This window comes from Monodelphis domestica, chromosome 2 (assembly GCF_027887165.1).
Source record: "Monodelphis domestica isolate mMonDom1 chromosome 2, mMonDom1.pri, whole genome shotgun sequence".
Taxonomy (NCBI): domain Eukaryota; kingdom Metazoa; phylum Chordata; class Mammalia; order Didelphimorphia; family Didelphidae; genus Monodelphis; species Monodelphis domestica.
The window spans coordinates 543,794,669-543,819,711 of NC_077228.1; the positions used below are offsets into that span (position 1 = coordinate 543,794,669).

The window sequence follows — 25,043 nt, forward strand, 5'->3', positions numbered from 1 at the left end:
AATTCCCTCAAACCAACCTTCAAAGAGCACCTCACAGAAGGAATACTGGAGTCCCAGAAGCAAAAAAGGACAAAGTGAAGTAACTCCTGTACGAAACAACAGGAAAGGTTGGAAGAGAGGGTCTGATTCATGGGGTGAAGAAGGGAAATGGAAATAATGCTACATAGAGGACCTACTGAACCAGATTCCAAACCAGGGCACAAGACAACTTTAAGCCTTGGGACCTTGACTGAACCAACAGTAGAGCACCCCAGGCCCACACCTTGAAGTTCCAAGCCCTGGCACAAGCCTGCAGGGAAGCCCTTTGTCTCAGGGCAATGTAGTTCACAGGGCTTTAAATCCTGCAGCCATCAGCAGTTCCAAGAGGAGACTGAATCAGCAGCTTCCAGGGCTCTCAGTCCACAGGCCACCATACCACCATGGAAGTAGTGAAAGTTGCAGAAAACTCAGAAGTACAGCTGAGGATAGCAGCAGGGAAAACTAAAGTTCAAGAGAGTTCCTCCCACATATGCTGAAAACAGAACCCAACTTTAATGTAAAAGTAAAAGAAAAAAAAAGGCAGGGAAATGAGCAAACAGCAAAAGAAACACCTAACTAGAGAAAATTGTTATGGAGACAAAGAACAAGACCCAGTCTGAGAAAGGGACAGTGAGATCAAACAGCCAAGTATAAAACTTGAAAGAAACAGGGGAACTGGTCTAAGGGACTGGAGGAGCTCAAAAAGGAATTTTAAAAAATTATGTAAGGGAGGTGGAAGAAAAGAGGGAAAGAGAAGTGAAAATAATGCAAAAAGCAAATAATAGCTTAAAGAGCAGAATTGGCCAAATAGAAAAAGAGACTTGAAAATCCAATGAAGAAAAGAGGTCTATGAAAATAGAATTGACCAAATAGAAAAGGAGGCTCAAAAGGTCATAGGAGAAAATCTTTCATTAAAAATTAGAATTGGTCAAATAGAAGCTAATGACTTCATGAGACATCAAGATACAGTCAAACAAAAGTAAAAGAATGAAAAAATGGAAGAAAATGGGAAGTATCTTGTGGGAAAAACAACTAACCTGGAAAATAGATGCAGAAGAGACAATCAAGAATTATTGGACTCCCTGAAAGGCCTGAAAAGAAAAAGTTAGACAGCGTATTAAAAAAAATGATCAAAGGACCTATATTGATTTTTTTTAAAGAGGAGGGTAAAAAAGAAATTGAAAGAATTCACAGATAATCTCTTGCAATAAATCCCCAAATGATAACTCCTAGGGATTTTATAGCCTAATTGAAGAGTTCCCAGGTCAAGGAGAAAATACTTCAAACAGCCAAAAAGAAACTAACTGAACTGTCATGGATCCAGAATCAGGTTTACACAGGATTAAGCAGCTACTACATTATAGCATAGGAAGGCTTGGAATATGATATTCCCAAAGGCAAAGGAACTAGGTTTAAAACCAAGATTCGTCTACTCATCAGAAGTGATGTGAGATTTTAAATGGTTGATCTCTTAAACTGTAGTGAGTTAAAATGGTGGAAGATATAAATTGTGATAGATATAAGAGAGGGTGAGTAAATTTGACCGCAGAAATATGTTTCACTATAGTGTCTTGGTTTTTAAATCAAATATAAGGTGGTTGCCAGGGAAATATTCCCAATTATTCAAATACCCAAGTCAACTGGGTTTTATAGAGATTTTAATTAACAATACAATGAGTAATCAAAGAAAGAGAGAGAGAGTAAGAAAGGAATAAGTATGAAGGGCCTCAAGCCAATATGGCCTAGACCTGAGTCTTAAGAGAGAAATCAGTCAGTTTTTTACTCACCACAAGGTCTGTCTAAACAAGGATTCTAGTGACACCAGGCCAGCTCCATCTCAGCTGACTTCACCAGAGAGCCTTCCAGCCAGAGACTGTTCCAAAGGGCCTTTCTCCAGAGCCTCTCTCAGGAGATTCTTCCCAAGCGATCCTCATCAGAGATCCTCCAAAAGGATATATCCTCAAGAGATTCTGCTTTTTCTTATATATTCAAAATTTTAAAATTCAAAAAATTCTTAGATTTTAAATTAAAATACAATCCCCCCCTGAAGTAAGTATTAAAAAACATTCAGTTCAATTCAGAATGTAATGTTGAGTTATGGTGGTGTATGAGTCAATTATCAAAAGAAGAGAAAAATAATAAAAAACATAAGGAAAAATTCAAAATAGGCCCTTGTATAGGTCCAATATAAAGTAATTTCTATCCCAGAAGTCTGTAGGACAGAAAGCAGTAATATGTCATTTAGCCATTTGCAGCCAAGACTACAGGAAGTTGCCATAATATAAAAAGAAAATAATTAGAAATTCTATTTTGATAGGGAAGCGTCATTCCCTCGTCTGATTTTTTTGTCATTCTCAGGAATATAGGGAGCCAGCATGATAGTCAAACTTTGTACTTGTATGAGTACTTCATAAAGAGTGTAGATACAAGGAAGTCCTACAACTTAACATATGTCAAGCGTCACAACCTCGAGTCTCACATTAGTATTTCCTGTGTGCTATTTTTGGCACTATTCAGGTTAAGTCTGTGCTCCTTGTTTTTTATCCCTTTTTCTGGAATCATACATAAACATTAATCACAGTCCTATAATATTTTACCAATAAATGGCAGGTTCCCATAGTTTAAAGCTTTTAGGTATATATTGATATTATAGTAAGAATATATATTAACTTCTATTACTGCAGGAAAAAATATTAATATTAATTATGTGTACCTTCAGTACAAAAATGAGAAAAAATCAAATATTCTAATCAAAATAAAGAAAAGAAATAATAAAAATAAGGAAAAAATCAGTAATTCAATGTGTTCTCAAAAAAACAGCATCCATTTGTCTATGGATTATTAGCTCCAATTCATATGATAAGATACAGTCAATCAGTCTCAGCAGAAGATGCTTTCTTCACATGTGAGCAGTAAATCCAAGAGTCCTTTTCTCCAATCTTTATGGATGTTGGAGTAGTTAACAGTATTTGAAATGGTCCTTCCCACGAAGGCTGAGTTGCTCCAGTAAGCTTGAAATTCTTAATATAAACTTTATCTCCTGGATTCAGGTCATGCAGAGAAAAGTCTAGTGGTCCAGCTTGTACTGCAGCTCCGGATTCATGAAGTTCACGTAGTTTGTGCTGTCACTCCTGTATCTAGGAAACAATAGTAATCTCTCCCCCTAATACTGAGGTATATGCAGGGGAAAAAGGTTTAGCCTGTATAGGAGGATGTCCAAAAAGCATCTCAAATGGTGAGATGTAGATCTCCTCTAGGCCTGCTTCTGAGATAAAATAGGACCAGAGGGAGAATTTCAGGCCATTTTAAATGTGTCTCAGTGCATAATTTGCCAATCATAGTTTTAAGTTCTTTGTTCATCCTCTCTACTTTGCCTAAGCTCTTGGGGTGATATGGAACATGAAATTTGGGAGTTATTCCCAAGCAAGAATATATCTGATTTAGAACAGAATCAGTAAAATGACTCTCCTTATTGGAATCAATGCGTGCTGGCAGGCCAAAAAGAGGAATAATTTCCTTTAAAAGTATCTTTGCAACAAAATCCGCCATGGCTCGGGTCACAGGAAATGCTTCCGGCCATCTGGTTAGTTGATCTACAATTACTAGACAAAATTTATAACGTCCAGCCTTTGGCATCGTTATGAAATCTATCTGTAGATGTTCAAAAGGTGTGTGAGCCAGAGGACGTCCACCAAAGGCTTTTCCACAAAATGCATGTTGGTTATATGCCTGGCAGGTAGAGCAGGCTGAACACACTTTAGAGGCTATGGTAGTTATACCAGGGGCTATCCATACTCTCTAAACAGAGTCCATGATGCCCTGGTGCCAAAATGACCATTTTTATGAATAGATTGGCAAATTTGGTTATAGAAACTTCTAGGGAGCAGGGGTTTTCCTTCAGATGACACCCATACTCCATTAATCTGTTTTGCTTTGAATTTTTGTTTCCATTTTTCCACTTCTTTTTCATTATAGGAAAGTGGTAAATTTAAATCATTAGTAGTTGTTAATGTTAAAATTAATTCAGGCCCTTCTATGGCTGCTAGCTTTGCAGCGGCATCTGCTCGATCAATTCATCTAGAGATAGGGTCAGTGCCACCTGTATGGGCAGAACAATGAACTACAGCTAGAGCTTCAGGAAGTTGGAGAGCAGAAAGAACTTCATTAATAATTTCTGCATTAGCTATAGATTTTCCAGCTGAGGTTAAGAATCCTCTCTGGAGCCATAACATTCCGACTGAGTGACAAATGCCAAAAGCATATCTAGAATCCATATAAATTGTTGCCTTTTTATCCTTGGCAATTATACAAGCTTGCTTCAGAGCTATGAGTTCTGCTCCTTGAGCGCTAATGTTAGAAGGTAGTGAAGCTGACCATTCAGTGGCAAATTCTGAGACTACGGCAGCTCCAGTGTAACGTATGCCATCCCTCATAAAAGAGGAACCATCGGTAAATAAAATCAGATCTGCATTGTCTAAGGGAGTGTCCAAGAGATTATCTCAAGGCTTTTCTTCCATGGACACTAATGTTTCACAGTTATGTAATGGTTCTCCTGAAGTTGGTAAATCTGGAAGCAAGGTGGCAGGGTTAAGAGTTGAACAGCGTTTCAAGGTAATATTTTCACTATTTAATAAGGTTATTTCATACCTTGTAATTCTCTGATCCGAGAATGCCTGTGTTCTATGTTTTATCAATAATGCTTCTACCTCATGTGGGCACATTATTGTTAATGGACATCCCAATACTAAATCAACAGTTTTTGTCACTAGTAAGGCTGTAGCAGCTACTCCTCTAAGACATGGTGGTGCTCCTGCTGCTACTGGGTCCAATTTAGCAGAATAATAAGCAATTGGGTGCTGAGAAGGTCCCAAAGTCTGAGTTAACATGCCAGAAGCTACTCCTCTTCGCTCATGCACATACAAAGCAAATGGCTTGTTGTAATCTGGGATGCCTAGAGCAGGGGCAGACATGATAGCCTTTTTTAGATCTGATAGAGCTGACAAGTGTTCAGGCTCTAATTTGAGGGGTTCAGGAACCGAATCCTTTGTTAATGCTATAAGGGGTTTAGTAATTTCCCCAAAGCAAGGAATCCATTGTCTGCAAAACCCTGTTGCTCCTAAAATTGCTCTCAACTGTTTCTTATTAGTAGGAGCGCTTAAATTTTGAATATTCTCAATTCGTTTTGGAGAAATATAACAAGCACCCGCAGTCAGGATGAATCCCAAATATTCTATTTTAGGGAGACAGCACTGAACTTTATCCTTCGAGATTTTATGTCCTTTTTTGTACAATTCCAAAAGAAGGTGTTTGCTATCTTCTTGACATGTTTCTGTGTCTGTTGAAGCCAAGAGTAGATCATCTACATATTTGATTAATTTACTATTTTTAAATGTTATATTGTCTGTGTCTTGGCTCAAAATTTGCTCAAATAAACCCAGACTTTCCACATAACCCTGTGGCAGCTGACTCCATGAATATTGTGAGCCCTTCCAGGTAAAAGCAAAAATATGCCTGGAGTTCTCATGTATAGGTATGGAAAAGAAAACTGAACACAAGTCTACTACTGTAAAGTATGTAGCTGTGCTAGGAATAGAGGAAATAATAGTATTTATGTTAGAAACTATGGAGTGTATCTTTATAACATGATTATTCACTGCCCTCAGATCTTGTACGAATCTATAGAGGTGCTTGCCATCGGGTCCTCTTTTTGGTTTTTTAACTGGCAGGATGGGCGTGTTGTATTCAGATTTGCAAGGGATTATTATTCCCTGTTCTATTAATGAGTTAATAACTGGTGTAATACCCTCAATTGCCTCCTTTGAGAGGGGATATTGAGGGATGGAAGGAGGTGGGATAGATTTAGTTTTTATCTGCACAGGAACAGCAGATTTAAGTAAGCCTACATCGGAAGAAGATGTGGCCCAAAGAGACTCTGGTATATCCTTAGGTATTTCAAAAGTGGAAGGCTCTTTTGCCTCCTGGTTTTCAGAGAGAAGTACAGGGAGTAAATTTAAAGATTCCTCTGGTACTTCCAATGATAAAGAACCATCTGGTGAACAAGTTATTGTGGCTCTGAGTTTGCATAGAAGGTCTCTCCCCAGCAAATATAAAGGGGAGTCAGGCATTAAAAGAAAGGAATGTTGTACCTCTAGAGGTCCTACAGACACCATTCTAGGGGCAAGTTTTTCAACTCTTTGGGGTATTCCTGATACTCCCACTACACTTTGTGAATCAACGGAATAACAATTTAAATCTGGTACCTTCTTCAATACAGACCTGGTAGCTCCAGTGTCTAAGAGACAATCATAATAAGTGCTACCCACCTTTAAGGTAACATGGGGTTCATTAGTATGGGGAGGGCAGTGGAAAGGGACAACGGGTAGTAGGACATCAGGGTCCGGAAAATCAAAGGTTGTATCCTCTGATTCCTATGCCCCAGCCCCCCCCCCCAGATGCCATCATTGTGTTTGGGATATTCCTTAAGCACTCCCCTGAAGGGCACCTCGACTATTTTTTGGACAAGCTCCATTTCTTATATTTTGTTGTTGGGTATTATCATTTTCTTCATTTGGAGCATTGTCATTATTTTCCCAGTTCCTATTTCTATAATTCTGGTTTCTAAAGTTCTTATTTCTATGTTCATTATAGTTATTTCCATTATCATCATTATAATTTTTAGAATTTCTAAAATTCTGGTTTCTATGACCATTATCATCATTATAGTTGTTCTGGTTTCTATGACCATTATCATCATTTCTATAGTTGTTTCTAAAGCTATTATTAAATTGCGTATTCCTTCCAATCATCTTAAGAAAGGTTCTACATTCCATCATTTTGTGGCCCTTCTTCTCACAGAAGTGGCAAGTTACTGATTTATTTGTGAATTCCCGCAAAGGGGCTATAGTTTCTCCCTTATTTTTCAATTGTCTAACATTTCAATTTCTTTCTTTAAATCTTCAGTTGATGTATCGTCGTCCTCAGGTCTTTTTACACGACCTTTATAAACATAGATTGCTACTCTCCTTAGTTCATCGAGTTCCATAGAGTCCCAATTAGGACAGCTAGTTCTAAAGTAGTCTTTTACCACTGAAAACAATTCTTAACAAATTGCCTACGTATTTGTCTAATGTCTCTTTCTCTGGATAAATCAAGGTCCATATATGTATTCCCTATGTCAATAAGTCTGTCCATAAACTGGGAGGGTGTTTCATCAATATGTTGTCGGGTTTTTTCAAATTTTGACCATTTTTCAGGTCTACCAGAGAAAGCTCTCATGGCTGTCAATAATGCTTCTCTGGCCTGGTTTAGTTTTGTGTAATCTAGTTCAACATTGGGGTTCCAATGTGGATCTTCAGTTGGCCAATAACGTCCTCTTCTACCTCGCTTTTCATTAGCCAGAGAGACAATTTTATTTTTTCTCTCTTTGTTAATAATTCTTCTAATATATTCTCAACATCCAATCAAGTGGGGTCAAAAGTTCTGAATATGTTCTCTAATGTTTTTATAATTAATATTGGTCCATCCTCTAATGTTGGCATATCTTCCTTCAATTTTTTTAAATCCTCAGGGGTAAAAGGTATATGATGTCTTACAGATATCAAGTTTCCATTTTTATTAAAAGTGGGTACTTCCCTTAAAGTAAATAAACTTTCTAAATTATTTGGTACTCCTGTTTCTAGGCTTCTTGCTCCATTTTCAATTGGGTAAGCCTGAGAAATAGAAGAGTTGGGCATATTAAAAGGAAGGGTTTATTGTCCCATAGTGCCAAAAAAATCAGGGATACGGTGTGAATTTAGGTTGGAATGTGAACTTAAAGTAGATTGTGTATAATGAGAAGCAGGAGCCAAGGAAGAAGTGTGAAAGGATACAGAGGTGTTTGGATTGGAGGAATCAGTAAGGTGATTAAGATCAGAAGTATGGGTAGGGTGTGAACTTAGAGTTGATTGTGTTGGGTTGGAAGCCTGGGTGGGGTGTGAACTTAGAGTTGATTGTGTTGGGTCGGGAGTGTGAGTGGGGTGTGTACTCAGAGTGGGTTGATTAGAATTAGAGTTTTCTGAGGCCAAGGTGGCAGGGGGAGAGGTAGGTTTGTTAGAAGCAGGGGGTTCTAAGGTCAAGTTGGCATGAAGAGCTGTGTCCAGAGCAGGGTGGGACAGAGATTCTGATAATGTTCTTAACTCTCTGTTAATGCTTCTTATAAAAGTTACAATCTCTCCCTGACCTTCCTCTATAAGCTCCTGTCGAGTATTTAGTTTTTCAATTTGTTGAATATGAGAGGGAGCAATTGGTTGGTTTGACTGAGAAGTGAGTTCTTCAAGGAAATACAATATTAAAATTACAATAATCAAAAACTCAAGGGAAAGTAGTATGTCAATTAGATTTTGCCATAAGTTCCATGGGATGAACCCTTTCAGAGAGACAAGGAATTCTGTATTTATAAGATTGGTCATGGGGCTGATGACCCAGCTGCTAAGTAAGCTGCAGACCAATGTTTGTACTAAGAAAAGAACAAAGTATTTACTGAAACTCCAGTTGTTAACTACCTTCTGAACTGTCTGTGACTCCATATTTCTAAAGTAAAAATGTGGGAAGCAGGACAAGGCCAAAAAGTTTTCCCAGGTTTTTTCTAATCCTAATTTAGGCAATTGCTAGCCAGGATCTTAGGGCCCTGTTGCTAAGATCTAAAACAACTTAATTTAAGGAGAATCCAAAAGGTTTTTTTACTCACCCGTTCTTGCAGCTGTAAATTTGAAGTCCAGTTAAAAAAGAAAACAAAACTGACTGATAGGCAAGTAATAAAGCAAAGAGATAAAGGAAAGAGATTTCACAGAAGTCTTTTGAGGGTTTCTCACCAACTTTGTGAGGTCGCCATAAACTGTGAGATATAAAATGGTTGAGGTCTTAAACTGTAGTGATTAAAATAATGGAAGATATAAATTGTGATAGATATAAGAGAGGGTGAGTAAATTTGACCGCAGAAATATGTTTCACTACAATGTCTTGGGTTTTAAATCAAATATAAGGTGGTTGCCAGGGAAATATTCCCAATTATTCAAATACCCAAGTCAACTGGGTTTTATAGAGATTTTAATTAACAATACAATGAGTAATCAAAGAAAGAGAGAGAGAGTAAGAAAGGAATAAGTATGAAGGGCCTCAAGCCAATATGGCCTAGACCTGAGTCTTAAGAGAGAAATCAGTCAGTTTTTTAACACTCACCACAAGGTCTGTCTAAACAAGAATTCTAGTGACACCAGGCCAGCTCCATCTCAGCTGACTTCACCAGAGAGCCTTCCAGCCAGAGACTGTTCCAAAAGGCCTTTCTCCAGAGCCTCTCTCAAGAGATTCTTCCCAAGTGATCCTCATCAGAGATCCTCCAAAAGGAATTCCTCCAAAAGGATATATCCTCAAGAGATTCTGCTTTTTCTTATATAGGGTTTTTTCTCCCATGTCACCTCCCCTAAGTCTCTACATCTACCAATCACTGTAGACACTTTCCAAAGGACTGCCCATCTAAATTCCTGCTAAGTCGACCAATCTCCTCAGTAATTCTGAATCAGAAAAAATGCTGCTGTGTCGATCAATCTCCTCAGTAAGTCTGAACCAGTGAAAACACAGCTGAGTCAACTAATCTCATTAAGATAAAACTTGCCCGACCCTTTTAGGTACCTAGCATCTCATTGTATCAATTCTAAAAACAGGCCTGGCTCAAAGAACTCCTTGCCCCACCATAAGCATGGATCCAAGTACTTTCTTTGTTTAGCAAGGAGTTTTCTCCCCTAAAGCAGTCTTAAGTATGAGTGGAGTAGAGGTCCTCCCATTTCTGATCCTGGCAAGTTCTCACATCAAAATGGGGAATGTTTCTCAGTAGGGAATTTGTTCCAATTAAGAATTCCCAGATGGGGAATTTTTTAACATTCACAAGTCTGAGAGATTTCAAGATTTACAGAGACTATGTTCTTTTAGGGGGATAAAATGGTCATTTAGTAAAATAGAAGATTCCCAAGTAGTTCTGGTGAAAAGACCAGACCTAAATAGAAATTCTGATGTCCAAATACAAGATTCAAGAAAAGCATAAAAAACCAGTTGAAGGATTTCAGTCATGACAAATCATGAAGGTACTAAAGATTTATTCAAAAGCTGATGCCAATGAGCAAAGTGTTCATGGATCATACTTATCTGGATATATTTCCAATATTTCACATGACTGACTTTGCTGCCTCCCTCTAGTTTGTTAAAAATTGACTTGGCTGCATTCTTTGTGGTGGTCAAAAATTGGAAAATGAGGGGACGCCCTTCAATTGGGGAATGGCTGAACACAGTGTGGTGTCTGTTGGTGATGGAATACTATTGTGCTCCAAGGAATGATGAACTGGAGAGATTTCATGTGAACTGGAAGGACCTCCAGATATTGATGCAAATCGAAAGGAGCAGAACCAGGAGAACATTGTATACAGACTGATACACTGTGGTACAATTCACGTAATCGACTTCTCCATTAGTGGCAATGTAGCATTCCAGAACAACTTGGAGGGATTTATAAGTAAGAAAACTATCCATATCTAGAGTAAGAACTGTGGGAGTAGAAACACAGAAGAAAAACAACTGCTTGATTACAGGGGTTGAAGGGACATGGCTGGGGATGTAGACTCTAAATGAACATCCTAGGGCAAACACCAACAACATGGAAATGGGTTCTGATCAAGGACACAAGTAATACACAGTGGAATTGCAGGTTGCTTACAGGAAGGGGGGGGGGGGAAGGCAGGGAAATAATGTGATTCTTGTAACCAGGGAATAGTGTTCTAAATTGACTAAATAAATAGATGAATTGGCTTGGACTAAAACTAAAAATTTCTTTTAGTGCTCCAAAAGCTGCACCTGGAGTTGTGAAAGGCTCAGGCAGAGGGACAGAGATCACAATAGTTCCTGTTAACATGTGAATAAGTTTTGAACAGAATTTCCAGGAAGAAGAAGCTTTGACTTGTGTCAGGAAGGACTTTCAAGTGAGCTTCTTTCCTGGCCATCTGGCTGAACAATTGTGTTACCATCCGTTCATTATCTTTGTCATTGGACTTGTAAGCTGATGTAAAAACCTTTGCTGCTTCCTTTGTTCAATAGATACCCTGAAAAGCCCCCCAGTGTTAAGAAAGGTCTAATAACTCAGTCAGGGACAACCTCTCTCTGACTAGTCTCCTGACAGGCTCCACTGCAGATCTCTGTGTCTCTTGTGTGTTATATTCTCTTTGGGTCTCCTTTCCTAGTCCTATAACTCCTTCCCCATTGCTTTCCCGTCTTTGGCTTCCCTCTAGGGTGACCAGGAGCCACTCATGGCCTCTTGGAGAGGCTGAACCTCTTCAGCAAACAAGAAAGAGGAACCTGAAGGGACTGCATCAGGCCACACTATTTCTATTGGGACGTGGAAGGTTGAGATTTGGGACTGGCAAAATGTGTATCATTATCCGAGGAGTGAGAAGCAGGAGACGCTGGCGGAGGTTGTGGAAGTAACTGTTTAGATGGTAAGAAAGTAATCCAGGGCTGAGAAGGAGGGAAAAGGGAAGAGAGGGGTGAAACGTGGCCCATTATGTCACCTTAAAAGCCCCCCCCCCAAACTAAGACGGCATAGGGGAGAATGGGGGCGGTGAGGGGCGGGCAATGCTCAAAGCATCGTCTCACTGGGCCTCACCGGGGTACAGAGTCCTCTCTTACGCCACAGAGGAGCTGGGGTTGACCAAGGAGGCTGCTGCGGGGGAGACAATAATAGAAATGAGGAGAAATTGGGGGCGATTAAAAGCCAGAGTAAAAGGAGGAAGCGCAGGATCAAAGGGGGGAAACGGGATGGAGCGGACTTCAAAGCCGGAGATCACAGCTGTGAATGGACACGGAATGACCCATCCACAAAATGACGCCCTTTCAACAAGCCCCCACCCAGGGCAGCCCAGAGCCTGCAAGCCCAGGAATCCAGGCTCTAGGCACGAAGGTGGGGCTACAAGGAGGGGGCGGGGCTGGAGCAGGGGCGGAATGTCAGCCCTGAGGAGGGCGGGTCTTAAGCCCGCGGGGCGGCGGCGCAGAGGCTTCTGGGAAATGGGAAGTCAGGAGCACCTCTGGCCACACCTCCTGCTGCCCCTCCAGGCTTCCCTCTCCAGCCCCAGGCGAGAGTCCGGCTGCCAGCCGAGGGGTAACGAGTTTGGGGAATGGTGGGAAGGGGGCGGAGGCCCGACGTGGGAGGGGGCTCCGCGGAAGCGAGAGCGGGAGAGGTGCTGGAGCAGCGGCCTGTGTGGACCCCAGTGTAGGCGGGGGCGGGGCCTCCTCCGGGAGCCTTTTGGGGGAGGGACCGACTCCTGCCCCGAAGTCTGGGCCGAGCCCGGGATGTGTCTGGCCGGTCCTCCCTGTGGCCGCTGGCCTGCGGGCTCCCCTCCGGGGCCTCCTTTCCCACCCGAACAGATACTACACTCCCCCCACCCCAGACTCCGGGAGCCCGGCCTCCCTGCCCGAGGACGCCCCAGGGCAGGTCTGGGGGTGTCTGTGGCCTTGGGGCTCCGCAGATCTTAGGCTCTCCTCCTGCCATCCCACTTAGCCCCCTCCGTCCCGTGCCGGCACCCCATCCCGCGGGGGACCCCAGTGGCCATTTCTCCGCAGCTACTTTGGCCGTCCTCGGTTTGGGGCTTACCGAGTCGCTAAGGGAGGGGAGGGGGGAGGACTTCTCGGAGGAGGCGGCCTTTTCGAGGCTACAGTTCTGGCTTCCACGTTGTCGCCCTCCCCCTCCCCAGCTGGCCAGCCCTTGGCTCTGGGACTGAGAACTCGGGGGGGGGGGGGGGGGGGGGGGGGGGATCCTGGGCTCTCGCCCACATCCAGCCTCCAGCACTGCAGGCTCTGAGCCTGACCCTCGGGAATGGCTCTGGGAGGTCGGTGATGGCGTCCTCCCGGGCTGAGGACAGAGACCTTCCTCGGAGGCATCCTGCCTGGGGCCGCCCTCCTGCCTGCTTGCACTGGCTGAGTCTATGCAGTGCTGCCGCCTCCATTTCCAGCTGTCACTGGCTTCCTCTCTCGGCTGTCCTCTCCGCAGACGGGAAGGCTCTGTGGGCCTCCTCGCCTTGGATCTCCCTTTCTGCCAGGCAGGGCCCACCTCATCCCTCCCTCCGTGGGGCAGCCGGGAGCCCGCAGGCTCTGCCCAGCCTCTGCCGCCTGTTCCTGTTTCCCTGCAGTGGGCTCTGGCTTCATCTGCCCCAGTGCTGAGGTCACTTGCCCCGCTCTCCTCCATGGATCCTCCTGCTGTTTCTCAGTCAGGTCCTATGGCAGGGACAGTCACTGCTTCCGGCTGGCTTAAGAGCTGCTCCTGCTGGCCCAGCCTTCGGGTTTTCCTTGTTCCCTTGATGTGCTGCATCCTTGTTCTTGCCCAGGGCTTGGTGGTTGCCCTCTAGGGGCGTGTGGGGCGTGTGATGGAGTCCCTTCAGTTTCCTCTTTCTTGTTTGCTGAAGAGGTTCAGCCTTTCCAAAAGGCTTTGCGTGGCTCCTGGTCACCCTAGAGGGAAGCCAAAGACGGGAAAGCAATGGGGAAAGGGTTATAGGATTAGGGGAGGAGACCCAGAGAGAATATAACACACAAGAGACACAGAGATCTGCAGTGGAGCCTGTCAGGAGACTAGTCAGAGAGAGGTTGTCCCTGACTAAGTTATTAGACCTTTCTTAACACTGGGGGGCTTTTCAGGGTATCCATTGAACAAAGGAAGCAGCAAAGGTTTTTACATCAGCTTACAAGTCCAATGACAAAGATAATGAACGGATGGTAGCACAATTGTTCAGCCAGGTGGCCAGGAAAGAAGCTCATTTGAAAGTCCTTCCTGACTCAAGTCAAAGCTTCTTCTTCCTGGAAACCCTGGTGAAAATTTATTTAGATGTTCAGGGGCAGCTTTTGGAGCACTAAAAGAAATTTTAAGTTTTAGTCCAGGTCAATTTTTAACAAACTAGAGGGAGGCAGTAAAATCAATCATGTGAAATATTGGAAATATATCCAGATACGTCTGATCCATGAACACTTTGCTCATTGGCATCAGCTTTTGAATACATCTTTAGTACCTTCATGATTTGTCATGACTGAAATCCTTCAATTGGTTTTTTATGCTTCTCTTGAATCTTGTATTTGGACATCAGATTTTCTATTTAGGTCTGGTCTTTTCACCAGAACTTCTTGGAAATCTATTTTATTAAATGACCATTTTACCCCCCTAAAAGAACATAGTGTCTTCTGATGAGTAGATGAATCTTGGTTTTAAACCTAGGTCCTTTGCCTTTGGGAATATCATATTCCAAGCCTTCCTATGCTATAATGTAGTAGCTGCTTAATCCTGTGTAAACCTGATTCTGGATCCATGACAGTTCAGTTATTTCTTTCTGGCTGTTTGAAGTATTTTCTCCTTGACCTGGGAACTCTTCAATTAGACTATAAAATCCCTAGGAGTTATCATTTGGGGATTTATTGCAAGAGATTATCTGTGAATTCTTTCAATTTCTTTTTTACCCTCCTCTTTAAAAAAATCAATATAGGTCCTTTGATCATTTTTTTAATATGATGTCTAGACTTTTTCTTTGATCAGGCCTTTCAGGGAGTCCAATAATTCTTGATTGTCTCTTCTGCATCTGTTTTCCAGGTTAGTTGTTTTTCCCACAAGATACTTCCCATTTTCTTCCATTTTTTCATTCTTTTACTTTTGTTTGACTGTATCTTGATGTCTCATGAAGTCATTAGCTTCTATTTGACCAATTCTAATTTTTAATGAATGATTTCCTCCTATGACCTTTTGAACCTCCTTTTCTATTTGGTCAATTCTATTTTCATAGACCTCTTTTCTTCATTGGATTTTCAAGTCTCTTTTTCTATTTGGCCAATTCTGCTCTTTAAGCTATTATTTGCTTTTTGCATTATTTTCACTTCTCTTTCCCTCTTTTCTTCCACCTCCCTTACATAATTTTTTTAAATTCCTTTTTGAGCTCCTCCAGTCCCTTAGACCAGTTCCCCTGTTTCTTTCAAGTTTTATACTTGGCTGTTTGATCTCACTGTCCCTTTCTCAGACTGGGTCTTGTTCTTTGTCTCCATAACAATTTTCTCTAGTTAGGTGTTTTTTTTGCTGTTTGCTCATTTCCCTGCCTTTTTTTCTTTTACTTTTACATTAAAGTTGGGTTCTGTTTTCAGCATATGTGGGAGGAACTCTCTTGAACTTTAGTTTTCCCTGCTGCTATCCTCAGCTGTACTTCTGAGTTTTCTGCAGCTTTCACTACTTCCGTGGTGGTATGGTGGCCTGTGGACTGAGAGCCCTGGAAGCTGCTGATTCAGTCTCCTCTAGGACCTGCTGATGGCTGCAGGAGGGATGGCCAGAGAATATTCCTTGGAGCCAAGAGATGGAGGTCCCTGTTCTTGGAATATCCAGGCTGGTATTGCCAGCTTTTGGAGTATGTATCAGGGAGGAAGGTGTAAGAGGGCTGCCAGGGTAGGAGGAGGAGAGGCCATGTGGGGCTTCTGAGGCCAAAGACAATTCGGTGTTTGGAAGTGTAGGGGATCAAATCAGGAGCTTGACAAAGACAGGAGAGCAGCTTAACCCATTTGTTTTCATTGAGGGAAAAAGTAAAGACTGAAAGATAGAGGGAGAGAGAGACAGAGGCAGAGACAGACAGAGAGATAGAGACAGACAGAGACAGAGACAGAGAGATTCAACTATCCACCCTAGAACTACCTGAAACCTTCCTCAATCTTCTTTTATCAACCTATAAAGTACCTAAAAATTGTCCTTTGAGAGAGTCTAATAACTCTTCAGCCTCACTAACTAGGCCAAACCTACACTGTATATATCTAGATTCTAACTCCCTCCCACCACAAAGGACAGCTCCCCCACCCTTTCTGCAGCAGCCAAGAGCCCCCTCCTCCCCTCAGGAAAGCTGAGAGCCAAAGGCTTTATCACACTTGGGCTGGCTTTTGTGAATTTTAGATTGACTCCACCCTGCTTAGTCTTTAGAATTCTAGCAACCAGGAATGTCTACACCCCTACTTAAAGATGAAGTATTTAGGAGGATCACCTATGACCGGCATGTGCTAGCAAGGGACAAATCAGAAATACCTGACTGACCCCCTGGGCTGTCCCAAGCCAAGCTTAAGCCACCATTGGTACATGTGAGACACAGGAAGTGATGTAAAGAATGGTCAATATATTTCGCATCACTTCCTGTGATCTCTCTCTCTGTGGCGTTGGGAGCTCAGGGTGGCGTTCTGGCGTGCTTGCGGGGTTTGACTATAGAGTGGTTTAGGTGAGGCGTCTTCCCTGAGTGACCTTGGTGAGTGGTTCGGCTGATTCCTCCTTTCCTTGACCTCCTGAAAAGCACTCCAATCCTCCTAGGAGGCCCCTCATCTCGTGGCTGGAAGCCGAGCTAGATTTAATCTTCTGAAAAGGCTCCTTGGCTGAGGCCTCTGAACTCCCTTTGACTTACTCCAGGCCAGAGAACATCTCCTACCCTTACCCTCTTCTCCTTCTTCTTAATTTCTTCCTTCTATTGTAATTCAGCCACCATAAAAATCCCAAACTGACTTGAGTATTTTATTGGGATTGAATTCAAATCCCTGGCGACCACTAACAAAATATATTCAGTCAACAACCCTAATTTTACCCCTGACACTTTGACCTCTCCCTGTCCAACTGCCCTTATTACATCACTTCCTCCTTGAGAGCAGTTTCTCTTTCCTTTTCCTGTGGGCTGGTCTCCATGGTAACAGAACCTCTTCTCTCTGGGCCTGGCTCTCTGTCCACTGAGCCAGTCACCTCTTTCTTCAGTTAAGTTACTACAAGGGATTAAGAATTCCCTTTTATACTCCTGAGGGCAGGCTTGGCCCTGGGTGACTCCTTTGGCCCCTCACCCTGTATAGACCCTGTGGGGCAGCCTCTTCTCTGGGAAGAGGAGGGGAAACCTCTCCCCAGCTCTGGGTGCAGAGGCCCAGGCGTGGCCCCAGGAGGGTCGGGGCTGAGCCAGATCTGGAGCTGGGAGGGAGGTCAGGGCAGCTTTCTTCTCAGGTTCCACCCAGAGCCATTGGCCCAGAGAGTGAGCCCAAAGGCCGAGAGCAAGATGGGCTGTTCTACACTGGGGGAAAGAGGGGAGGGGGTTCCCCGGGGGCTCCAGGCCAGCTCCTGCTGCTCAGAAGGGCAGAGAAGTCAGACATTCCCTGGCCCAGGGGAGGCCTGTTAGGGAGAACTTTGGCTGGAGCTCCATTCTGGGGGTCATAAAGTCAGGGGAAGGTAGAATCCTGAGGGAAGCAAAGCTGGGAAAGGTGGAGGAGCTTCCCCAGTTGGACTCACCGGGGCTACTTTGCTGCCTCAACAGGGAGCCTGGAGTCCCAGGGATGGCCTTGGAGAGGGACAGACTCCGAGCCCCGGTAAGTGCATTCCAGCCCCATCAGCCAGGGAGGCCCTTCCCTGGCTCTGCCACAAGATGGCTGGGAAGCTGCTGCCTCCTTCCTGCTGGGCCAGTTCTGCTCCCACGTCCAAGGCAGGAGGAACAGCCCTTCCTGGCTCTCTTCTCAGGGTTTGGGAGGGATTCCTTGGCCCTTGGGCAGCTCAGACCCCCAGAGCCACCTGCCATGCTGGATTTCTCCCTGGTCACAAGTGAGAGCTGAGAATGACCACTGACTTCTTTGTTGCCTAAGGATTGGGTCTTTCTTCTCTCTTCTGGCCTGCCCTCCAGGCCCCTCATAGTCTGGCTGAGGAGACCCCCCAGCAGCTGTGTCCAAACATGCTCTTTGGGGCCTTGATGGAGGGAGGCCCTCTGGGAGGGAAGGCTCTAAGGGTTCTGGGGACCACAGAAATCATTGGTTCCCCAGGGGAGGGTCTAGCTGGGACTTGAAGGAAGCTCAGAGGGAGGAGGGAGAACCTTCCCTGCAGGGAGACAGAAGGACCCTGGAAAGGCCCAGAGTCAGACCATGGAAGGTCTTGGCCAAAGATCAGCCAGGAGGCCAGTGAGAGTCCCTGGGTCAGAGGAGGAGGAGGAGGAGGAAGGTGTGAGGAGAGAGGAAGGGGCTGGAAGGTCATTCTATGCCATTAGAGTTCAGGATCTTTGCTAGTGATAGGCAGAATCAGGCAGCTGGGGAAGCCCCCAGAGAGCTCCCCTGTAGCTTTTGTGTCCACTCCATAGTGTGACCCCATCACTGCCCGTCTGCTGCTGAGCTCCCTGACCCAGAGAGAGTCTGAGGAGTTTGGGGTGAGACCAGGGTGGCCCTCACAGAAATGGGGCCTTTTTCTCAGAAGAGGAGCTTCGAGTGATCTTGAGCAGAGCTGTTTGAAACAGAGCCAGCAGCTGGGTCCATTCCTTCTCTGTTCAGTAGAATTCCACGATGGTCCAGTCCTTCCCTTGTTGGACAGGCTGAGGAGAAAGGGGAGAGTTTCTGGAAAGCCTGGGAGTTTGTTTGTTTGTTTTAATATGGGGTATTTTAGGGGCAGTTGTTCAGTGGATTGAGAGTGAGACCCAGAAATGGGAGGTCCTGGGTTCAAATCTAGCCTCAGACACTTCCTAGCTGTGTAATCCCAGGAAAGTTACTGTTACAAGGGAATCACTTTAAAAGACTGATATATATTAATTTAAGGTCGCCAAGGAATCAGCTATGTAATTCCTAAATGAAAAACTCAAGTCAGCCGTCAGCTTTTTTTGGAGTTTAATTACAATAGGAGTAAGAAAGGAATTAGAGATAGAGAGAGAGAGAGAAAGGGGAGAGAAGGGAATAGGGCTTAAATACCCCCTCTGTTTAGGCTGGGCCAAAAGGCCCAAGCCCTTAGATAGCTGGGGCAAAGAAAGGAGATCAGTCCCTATTACTCACGTGACCAAAATGGAGAAACAGTCTCAGAGCCCCCACCTTCAGCTTCCTTCAGAGCAAGCTTCCTCCGAGCCCAGGAACAACCGACCAAAAACTCAATCCTCTCCCCCGAGTCTCCAGACCCTCCTATCTTTAAGGACACCATCCAAGTTGCCTCCCCTCAGTCCTCACATCTACCAATCACTCTTCATCAATTTCCCTGTCAATGGAGGCTCTCGCTTAACCCAGGACCGCCCAGAGGTTTCTGGCTTTTGCACATGTCTGTTGAAGGTCATATTTTTCAAATGATTAAATCTATACTCCTTTGCTACAGCCCTTTCTAAATCCTGTTAACTTGAGTAGGGTAGAGATTGGAATAATTAAATTTTGATCTAGGCTGCAGCCCTTACTCAATCCTATTAGGACTGAATAGGGTGGAGATTTATTCCAAGTATCTCCATTGTATCAATTCTAAAATCAATCAAGACTCAAAGAAATTCCTGTTCTATGCTTAAGCATAGGTCAAAGTCCTTTCCATTGTTCAGCAAAGGGTTTCTGTCCTAAAGTAATCTTAAGAAGGGAAGAGAAGGAACCTCCCATGCCAATGGAGTTCCCATTCCAATAGACTATCAGTAAGAAATTTTTCAAGTATGAAATATCCCAATGGTGAAATTTTCAACAATTATAAGTCTAAGGAAATTTGAGGTTTACAATCCCCCCTGATGATCATTGGGAGACTAGTCTCCCCATTGATCATTTAACATAATCAATTTGTAGTTCTAAATTCACTTCTAACTAAAGAAATATTCAATTTTCTAGGAGAAATTAGAATAGTGAGAGAGGAAATAGAAAAGAAAAGAAAGCAAAACCAATGTTTGCTAGGCGCATTGACAGAAAGCCAAATTAGGGGCAGTCCCTTTTGGCATAAATGTTACAATAAATGTTCAATCAAAAGTTCAGTCCAATCAATCACATCGAAAGTTCATTCTTAATCTTCTTGATGAAGTGTAGGTTTTTGGCATCTTTCTGCAACAGTTCATTCTCTGGATATAAAAGTTTCAAGCTTCTTTCTTGAAGATCTTTTCTCGAACAAAATCAAAATCTTTGAAAATTTTTTATAACAGTAAAATCTTAAACAAAAGTCTTGGATTTTTATAAAAATAAAATCTCAAACAAAAAAAATTCAAAAATTCTTAGATTTTAAATTAAAATACAATCCCCCCTGAAGTAAGTATTTAAAAAAAAATATATCAAGTTTAGCTCAGAATGCAATGTTCAGTTATGGGGGTGTATGTGTCAATTATCAAAAGGATTGAAGAATAATCAAAAATATAAGAAAAATTCAAAATATACCTTGTATAGGTCCAGTTTAAAGTAATTTCTATCCCACAAGTATGTAGGACAGAATGCAGTAATATTTCACTTAGCCATTTGTAGCCAAGACTACAGGAAGTTGCCATAATATAAGAAGAAAAGAATTAGAATTCTATTTTGATGGGGAAATGTCATTCCCTTGTCTGATTTTTTTTCCTTCAGAGATATAGGGAGCCAGCATGATAGTCAAGCTTTGTACTTGTTTGAGTACTTCGAAAGGAGTGTAGATACAAGGAAGTCCTACGACTTAAACATAAGTTAAGCGTCGCAACCTTGAGTCTCACTTTAATATTTCATGTGTGCTCTATTGGCACTATTCAGGTTTAGTCTGTGCTCCTTGTTTTTATCCCTTTTCCTGGAATCAGACACAAACATTAATCACAGTCCTATAATATTTTATCAATAAATGGCAGGTTCCCATAGTTTAAAGCTTTTAGGCATATATTGATATTATAGCAAGAGTATATATATTAACTTGTATTACTGCAGGGAAAAAAATAATATTAATATTAATTATGTGTACCTTCAGTACAAAAAAATGAGAAAAAAATCAAATATTCTGATCAAAAAATAAAAAGAAATAAGAAAAAATAAGGAAAAAAAATCAGTAATTCAATATATTCTTGAAAAAAAAACATCCATTTGTCTATGGATTATTATCTCCAATTCATATGATAAGATAGAGTCACAATTCATATGATAGGATAGAGTCAATCAGTCTCAGCAGAAGATGCTTTCTTCACATGTGAGCAGTGAATCCAAGAGTCTCTTTCTCCAATCTTTATAGATGTTGGAGTAGTTAATAATATTTGGAATGGTCCTTCCCATGAAGGTTCAGTTGCTCCAGTTCTCTTGAAATTCTTGATATAAACTTTATCTCCTGGGTTCAGGTCATGCAGAGAAAAGTCTAATGGTCCAGCGTGTACTGCAGCTCCGGATTCATGAAGTTCACGTAGTTTGTGCTGTAACTCCTGTATATAGGAAGCAATAGTAATATCTCCCCCTAATAGCGATGTATAAGCCGGGGAGAAAGGCTTAGCCTGTATAGGCGGATGTCCAAAAAGCATCTCAAACGGTGAAATATGTAAGTCTCCTCTAGGCCTGCTTCTAAGATAAAATAGGGCCAGAGGGAGAATTTCAGGCCATTTTAAATGGGTCTCAGTGCATAATTTGCCAATCATAGTCTTAAGTTCTTTATTCATCTTTCCTACTATTTGGAGAGGAGAGAAAAAAAACTGAAAAAGGTTAATTAATATCAACAAAATCAATACAATCTAAGAAGAATCATCTTTATTATACTGGGAAGTTCCCTGGGCACCCTCCTGAAGGGCACCTCTCTGAGGATCATTAGCACCTCGAGTATTTTTTGGACGAGCGCCATTTCTCATATATTGTTGAGTATTATCATTAAAATTTTCTTCAATTTGAGCATTGTCATTAAATTCCCAATTCCTATTTCTATAATTCTGGTTTCTAAAGTTCTTATTTCTATATTCATTATAGTTATTTCCATAGTCATTATTATAATTTCTAGAATTCTGGTTTCTATAACCATTATCATAATTTCTATAGTTATTATTTCTAAAACCATTATTAAACTGTGTATTCCTTCCAAACATCTTAAGAAAGGTTCTACATTCCATCATTTTGTGGCCCTTCTTCTCACAGAAGTGGCAAGTAATGGATTGATAATTGGATTTCTGGAGAGGGGCAATTGTCGTTGGTTCATTATCATGCCCACTTTCTAATTTAGTTATCCTATCTATTACACATCTCATTTTTTTCTTCATTTCCTCCATGTCATCATTATTCTCTTTCTCCTTTTCTTCGTTTCCCTTAAAAACATATATAGCTGTTTTTCGCAATTCTTCAAGGTCCATATCTGACCATCTTGGGCATTGTGTTTTAAAATAATTTTTAATTACTTTGCAAGAATTATTTAAAAAGATTCTTCTAACTTGTCTTAAACTATTCTCTTTATTTAAGTCCCAATCTAAGTATCTGTCCCCAAACTCGATAATTCTGTCCATAAATCTGGAGGGTGTTTCGTTTTCCTTTTGCTTAATTTTTTCCAGTTCCATCCACTTATCTGTACTGTCCGCACATTCCTTCATGGCCGTGAGGATGGCCTCTCTACAACGGTATAGTTGTAGATAGTCCTCAGGATTATTATAGTCCCATTCGGGATCCTGAGATGGCCAATGTGCTGCATTACGCCCCCGGGTTTTGTTGACATGAGCAATTATTTTATTTTTTTCACGTTCACTTAAAAAAGCCTGTAGTAAGCTCTCAACGTCCTTGTAAGACGGATTATACTGAAAAAATATGTCTCCCATCTTTTTTGTTACTAGAAAAGGATCTTGTTCATATGTGGGGATATTTCGTGTAAATTCATTTATTTCTTGGGGAGTAAACGGTATCCTATGTCTTAAAGTCACCACATCCCCATTTCTTCCTATTTCAGGTACTTCTCTTAGAGGAAACAGGCCTCTAGTTGAATTTTGCACCTGTGGGTCAGTTTGACAAGGACAGGTTTCTCTAGGAGGACAAGATCTCCCTTGCATTGGAATTTGGTTTTCTGTAGGAGAAGGAACATGAGAAGCTGGGATTGCAGGGGAAGGGTTTTGGGGATTAAATTCAGACAAGATTTGCACTACACGAGAGAAGCAGTCTGTTAACTGGGCTATAGGGAAGGTGTTTTCCATCTCTATTTCAGGGAAGGAAATTTCCTCATTCAAAGGTTCAGAAACAGGTCTGTTTCTGGTAGAGTGGTTTTTTGCCAATTGATCCTGTAAGAAACTTTTTAGATCTTCTAATTGGGCTTGCATTTTATCCTCAATTTTTCCTATTTTATCTTCCATATCTCCCATTTTATCCTCAATATTTCCTATTTTATTCTCAATATTTCCTATTTTATCCTCAAGTTTTTCTATTTTATTCTCAATATTTCCTATTTTATCCTCAATTTTTTCTATTGTATCCTCAATGTTTTCTATTTTATCCTCAATATTTTCTATTTTATCCTCAATATTTTCTATTTTATCCTCATTTTTTTTCATTTTATCCTCAACATTTTCTATTTTATCCTCAATATTTTCTATTTTATCCTCATTTTGTTTTATTTTATCCTCATTTTGTTTTATTTTATCCTCATTTTGTTTTATTTTATCCTCATTTTGTTTTATTTTATCCTCAATATTTTTTATTTTTTCATCTCTAAATATAGTATTGAGGAGTACAAAAATGACAGTACCTATTAATATAAAAATTTGGAGGTATCCTTCATTCCTCAATGCCCCTACTTCTTCAGCTGCCATATAATTGTCAAAGAATGTAGTACCCATTTATATATATATATTTTGTAATTTCACAAAACACGTGGGGAGCAGGGCAAAGCAACAAACTTTCCACAGGGTTTTTTTTTTTTCTAATCCAGGAAGTTGTTCCTTAAGGGAAAGGATATTTAGAAACAGTTCTTCCAGCCAGGACTTTAGAGTCCTGTTGCTGAGATTTAAAAACAGCTGTTTTCTGTCTATCAGAGTCACACAGCTGGGAAGTATCTGAGGTCCGATTTGAACCCAGGACCTTCTGCCTCTAGGGCTGGCTCTCAATCCGCTGAGTTACCCAGCTGTCCCTTAAGATTAAAGGGAAGAAAAAGAAAAAACTGCTGATTCCAATTTAACTTAAGGAGAAAAGAGAAAAAGTTTTTTATACTCACGTGTTCTAGCAGCTGTGTCTTTAAGCCAAGTTTTTTGTTAAAAAAAAAAAGAACTAAGTGGTGAAACAGTATAGTAAAAAGGCAAGGAAAAAGTTTTATTGAGAGGATTCTTTAGATCCCTTCGTGGTTGCCACAATGTTACAAGGGAATCACTTTAAAAGACTGATATATATTAATTTAAGGTCGCCAAGGAATCAGCTATGTAATTCCTAAATGAAAAACTCAAGTCAGCCGTCAGCTTTTTTTGGAGTTTAATTACAATAGGAGTAAGAAAGGAATTAGAGATAGAGAGAGAGAAAGGGGAGAGAAGGGAATAGGGCTTAAATACCCCTTCTGTTTAGGCTGGGCCAAAAGGCCCAAGCCCTTAGATAGCTGGGGCAAAGAAAGGAGATCAGTCCCTTTCACTCACGTGTCCAAAATGGAGAAACAGTCTCAGAGGCCCCCACCTTCAGCTTCCTTCAGAGCAAGCTTCCTCCGAGCCCAGGAACAACCGACCAAAAACTCAATCCTCTCCCCCGAGTCTCCAGACCCTCCTATCTTTAAGGACACCATCCAAGTTGCCTCCCCTCAGTCCTCACATCTACCAATCACTCTTCATCAATTTCCCTGTCAATGGAGGCTCTCGCTTAACCCAGGACCGCCCAGAGGTTTCTGGCTTTTGCACATGTCTGTTGAAGGTCATATTTTTCAAATGATTAAATCTATACTCCTTTGCTACAGCCCTTTCTAAATCCTGTTAACTTGAGTAGGGTAGAGATTGGAATAATTAAATTTTGATCTAGGCTGCAGCCCTTACTCAATCCTATTAGGACTGAATAGGGTGGAGATTTATTCCAAGTATCTCCATTGTATCAATTCTAAAATCAATCAAGACTCAAAGAAATTCCTGTTCTATGCTTAAGCATAGGTCAAAGTCCTTTCCATTGTTCAGCAAAGGGTTTCTGTCCTAAAGTAATCTTAAGAAGGGAAGAGAAGGAACCTCCCATGCCAATGGAGTTCCCATTCCAATAGACTATCAGTAAGAAATTTTTCAAGTATGAAATATCCCAATGGTGAAATTTTCAACAATTATAAGTCTAAGGAAATTTGAGGTTTACAATCCCCCCTGATGATC

General features: G+C 41.8%; 2 protein-coding genes across 11 annotated transcripts in view; both read left to right on the forward strand.

The window, feature by feature from the left end:
- Window positions 1–25,043, forward strand: part of LOC100026020 (zinc finger protein OZF-like) — a 515,718-nt gene that overhangs the window by 70,941 nt on the left and 419,734 nt on the right. The window lies entirely within an intron of this gene.
- Window positions 12,076–25,043, forward strand: part of LOC103094308 (zinc finger protein OZF-like) — a 47,308-nt gene continuing 34,340 nt past the window's right edge. The window contains exons 1-2 of the mRNA XM_056814555.1: window positions 12,076–12,193; window positions 17,376–17,427. Of these exons, the coding sequence (XP_056670533.1) occupies window positions 17,395–17,427 (33 nt within the window). The 5' untranslated portion in view covers window positions 12,076–12,193; window positions 17,376–17,394. The remainder of the gene's footprint in view (window positions 12,194–17,375; window positions 17,428–25,043) is intronic.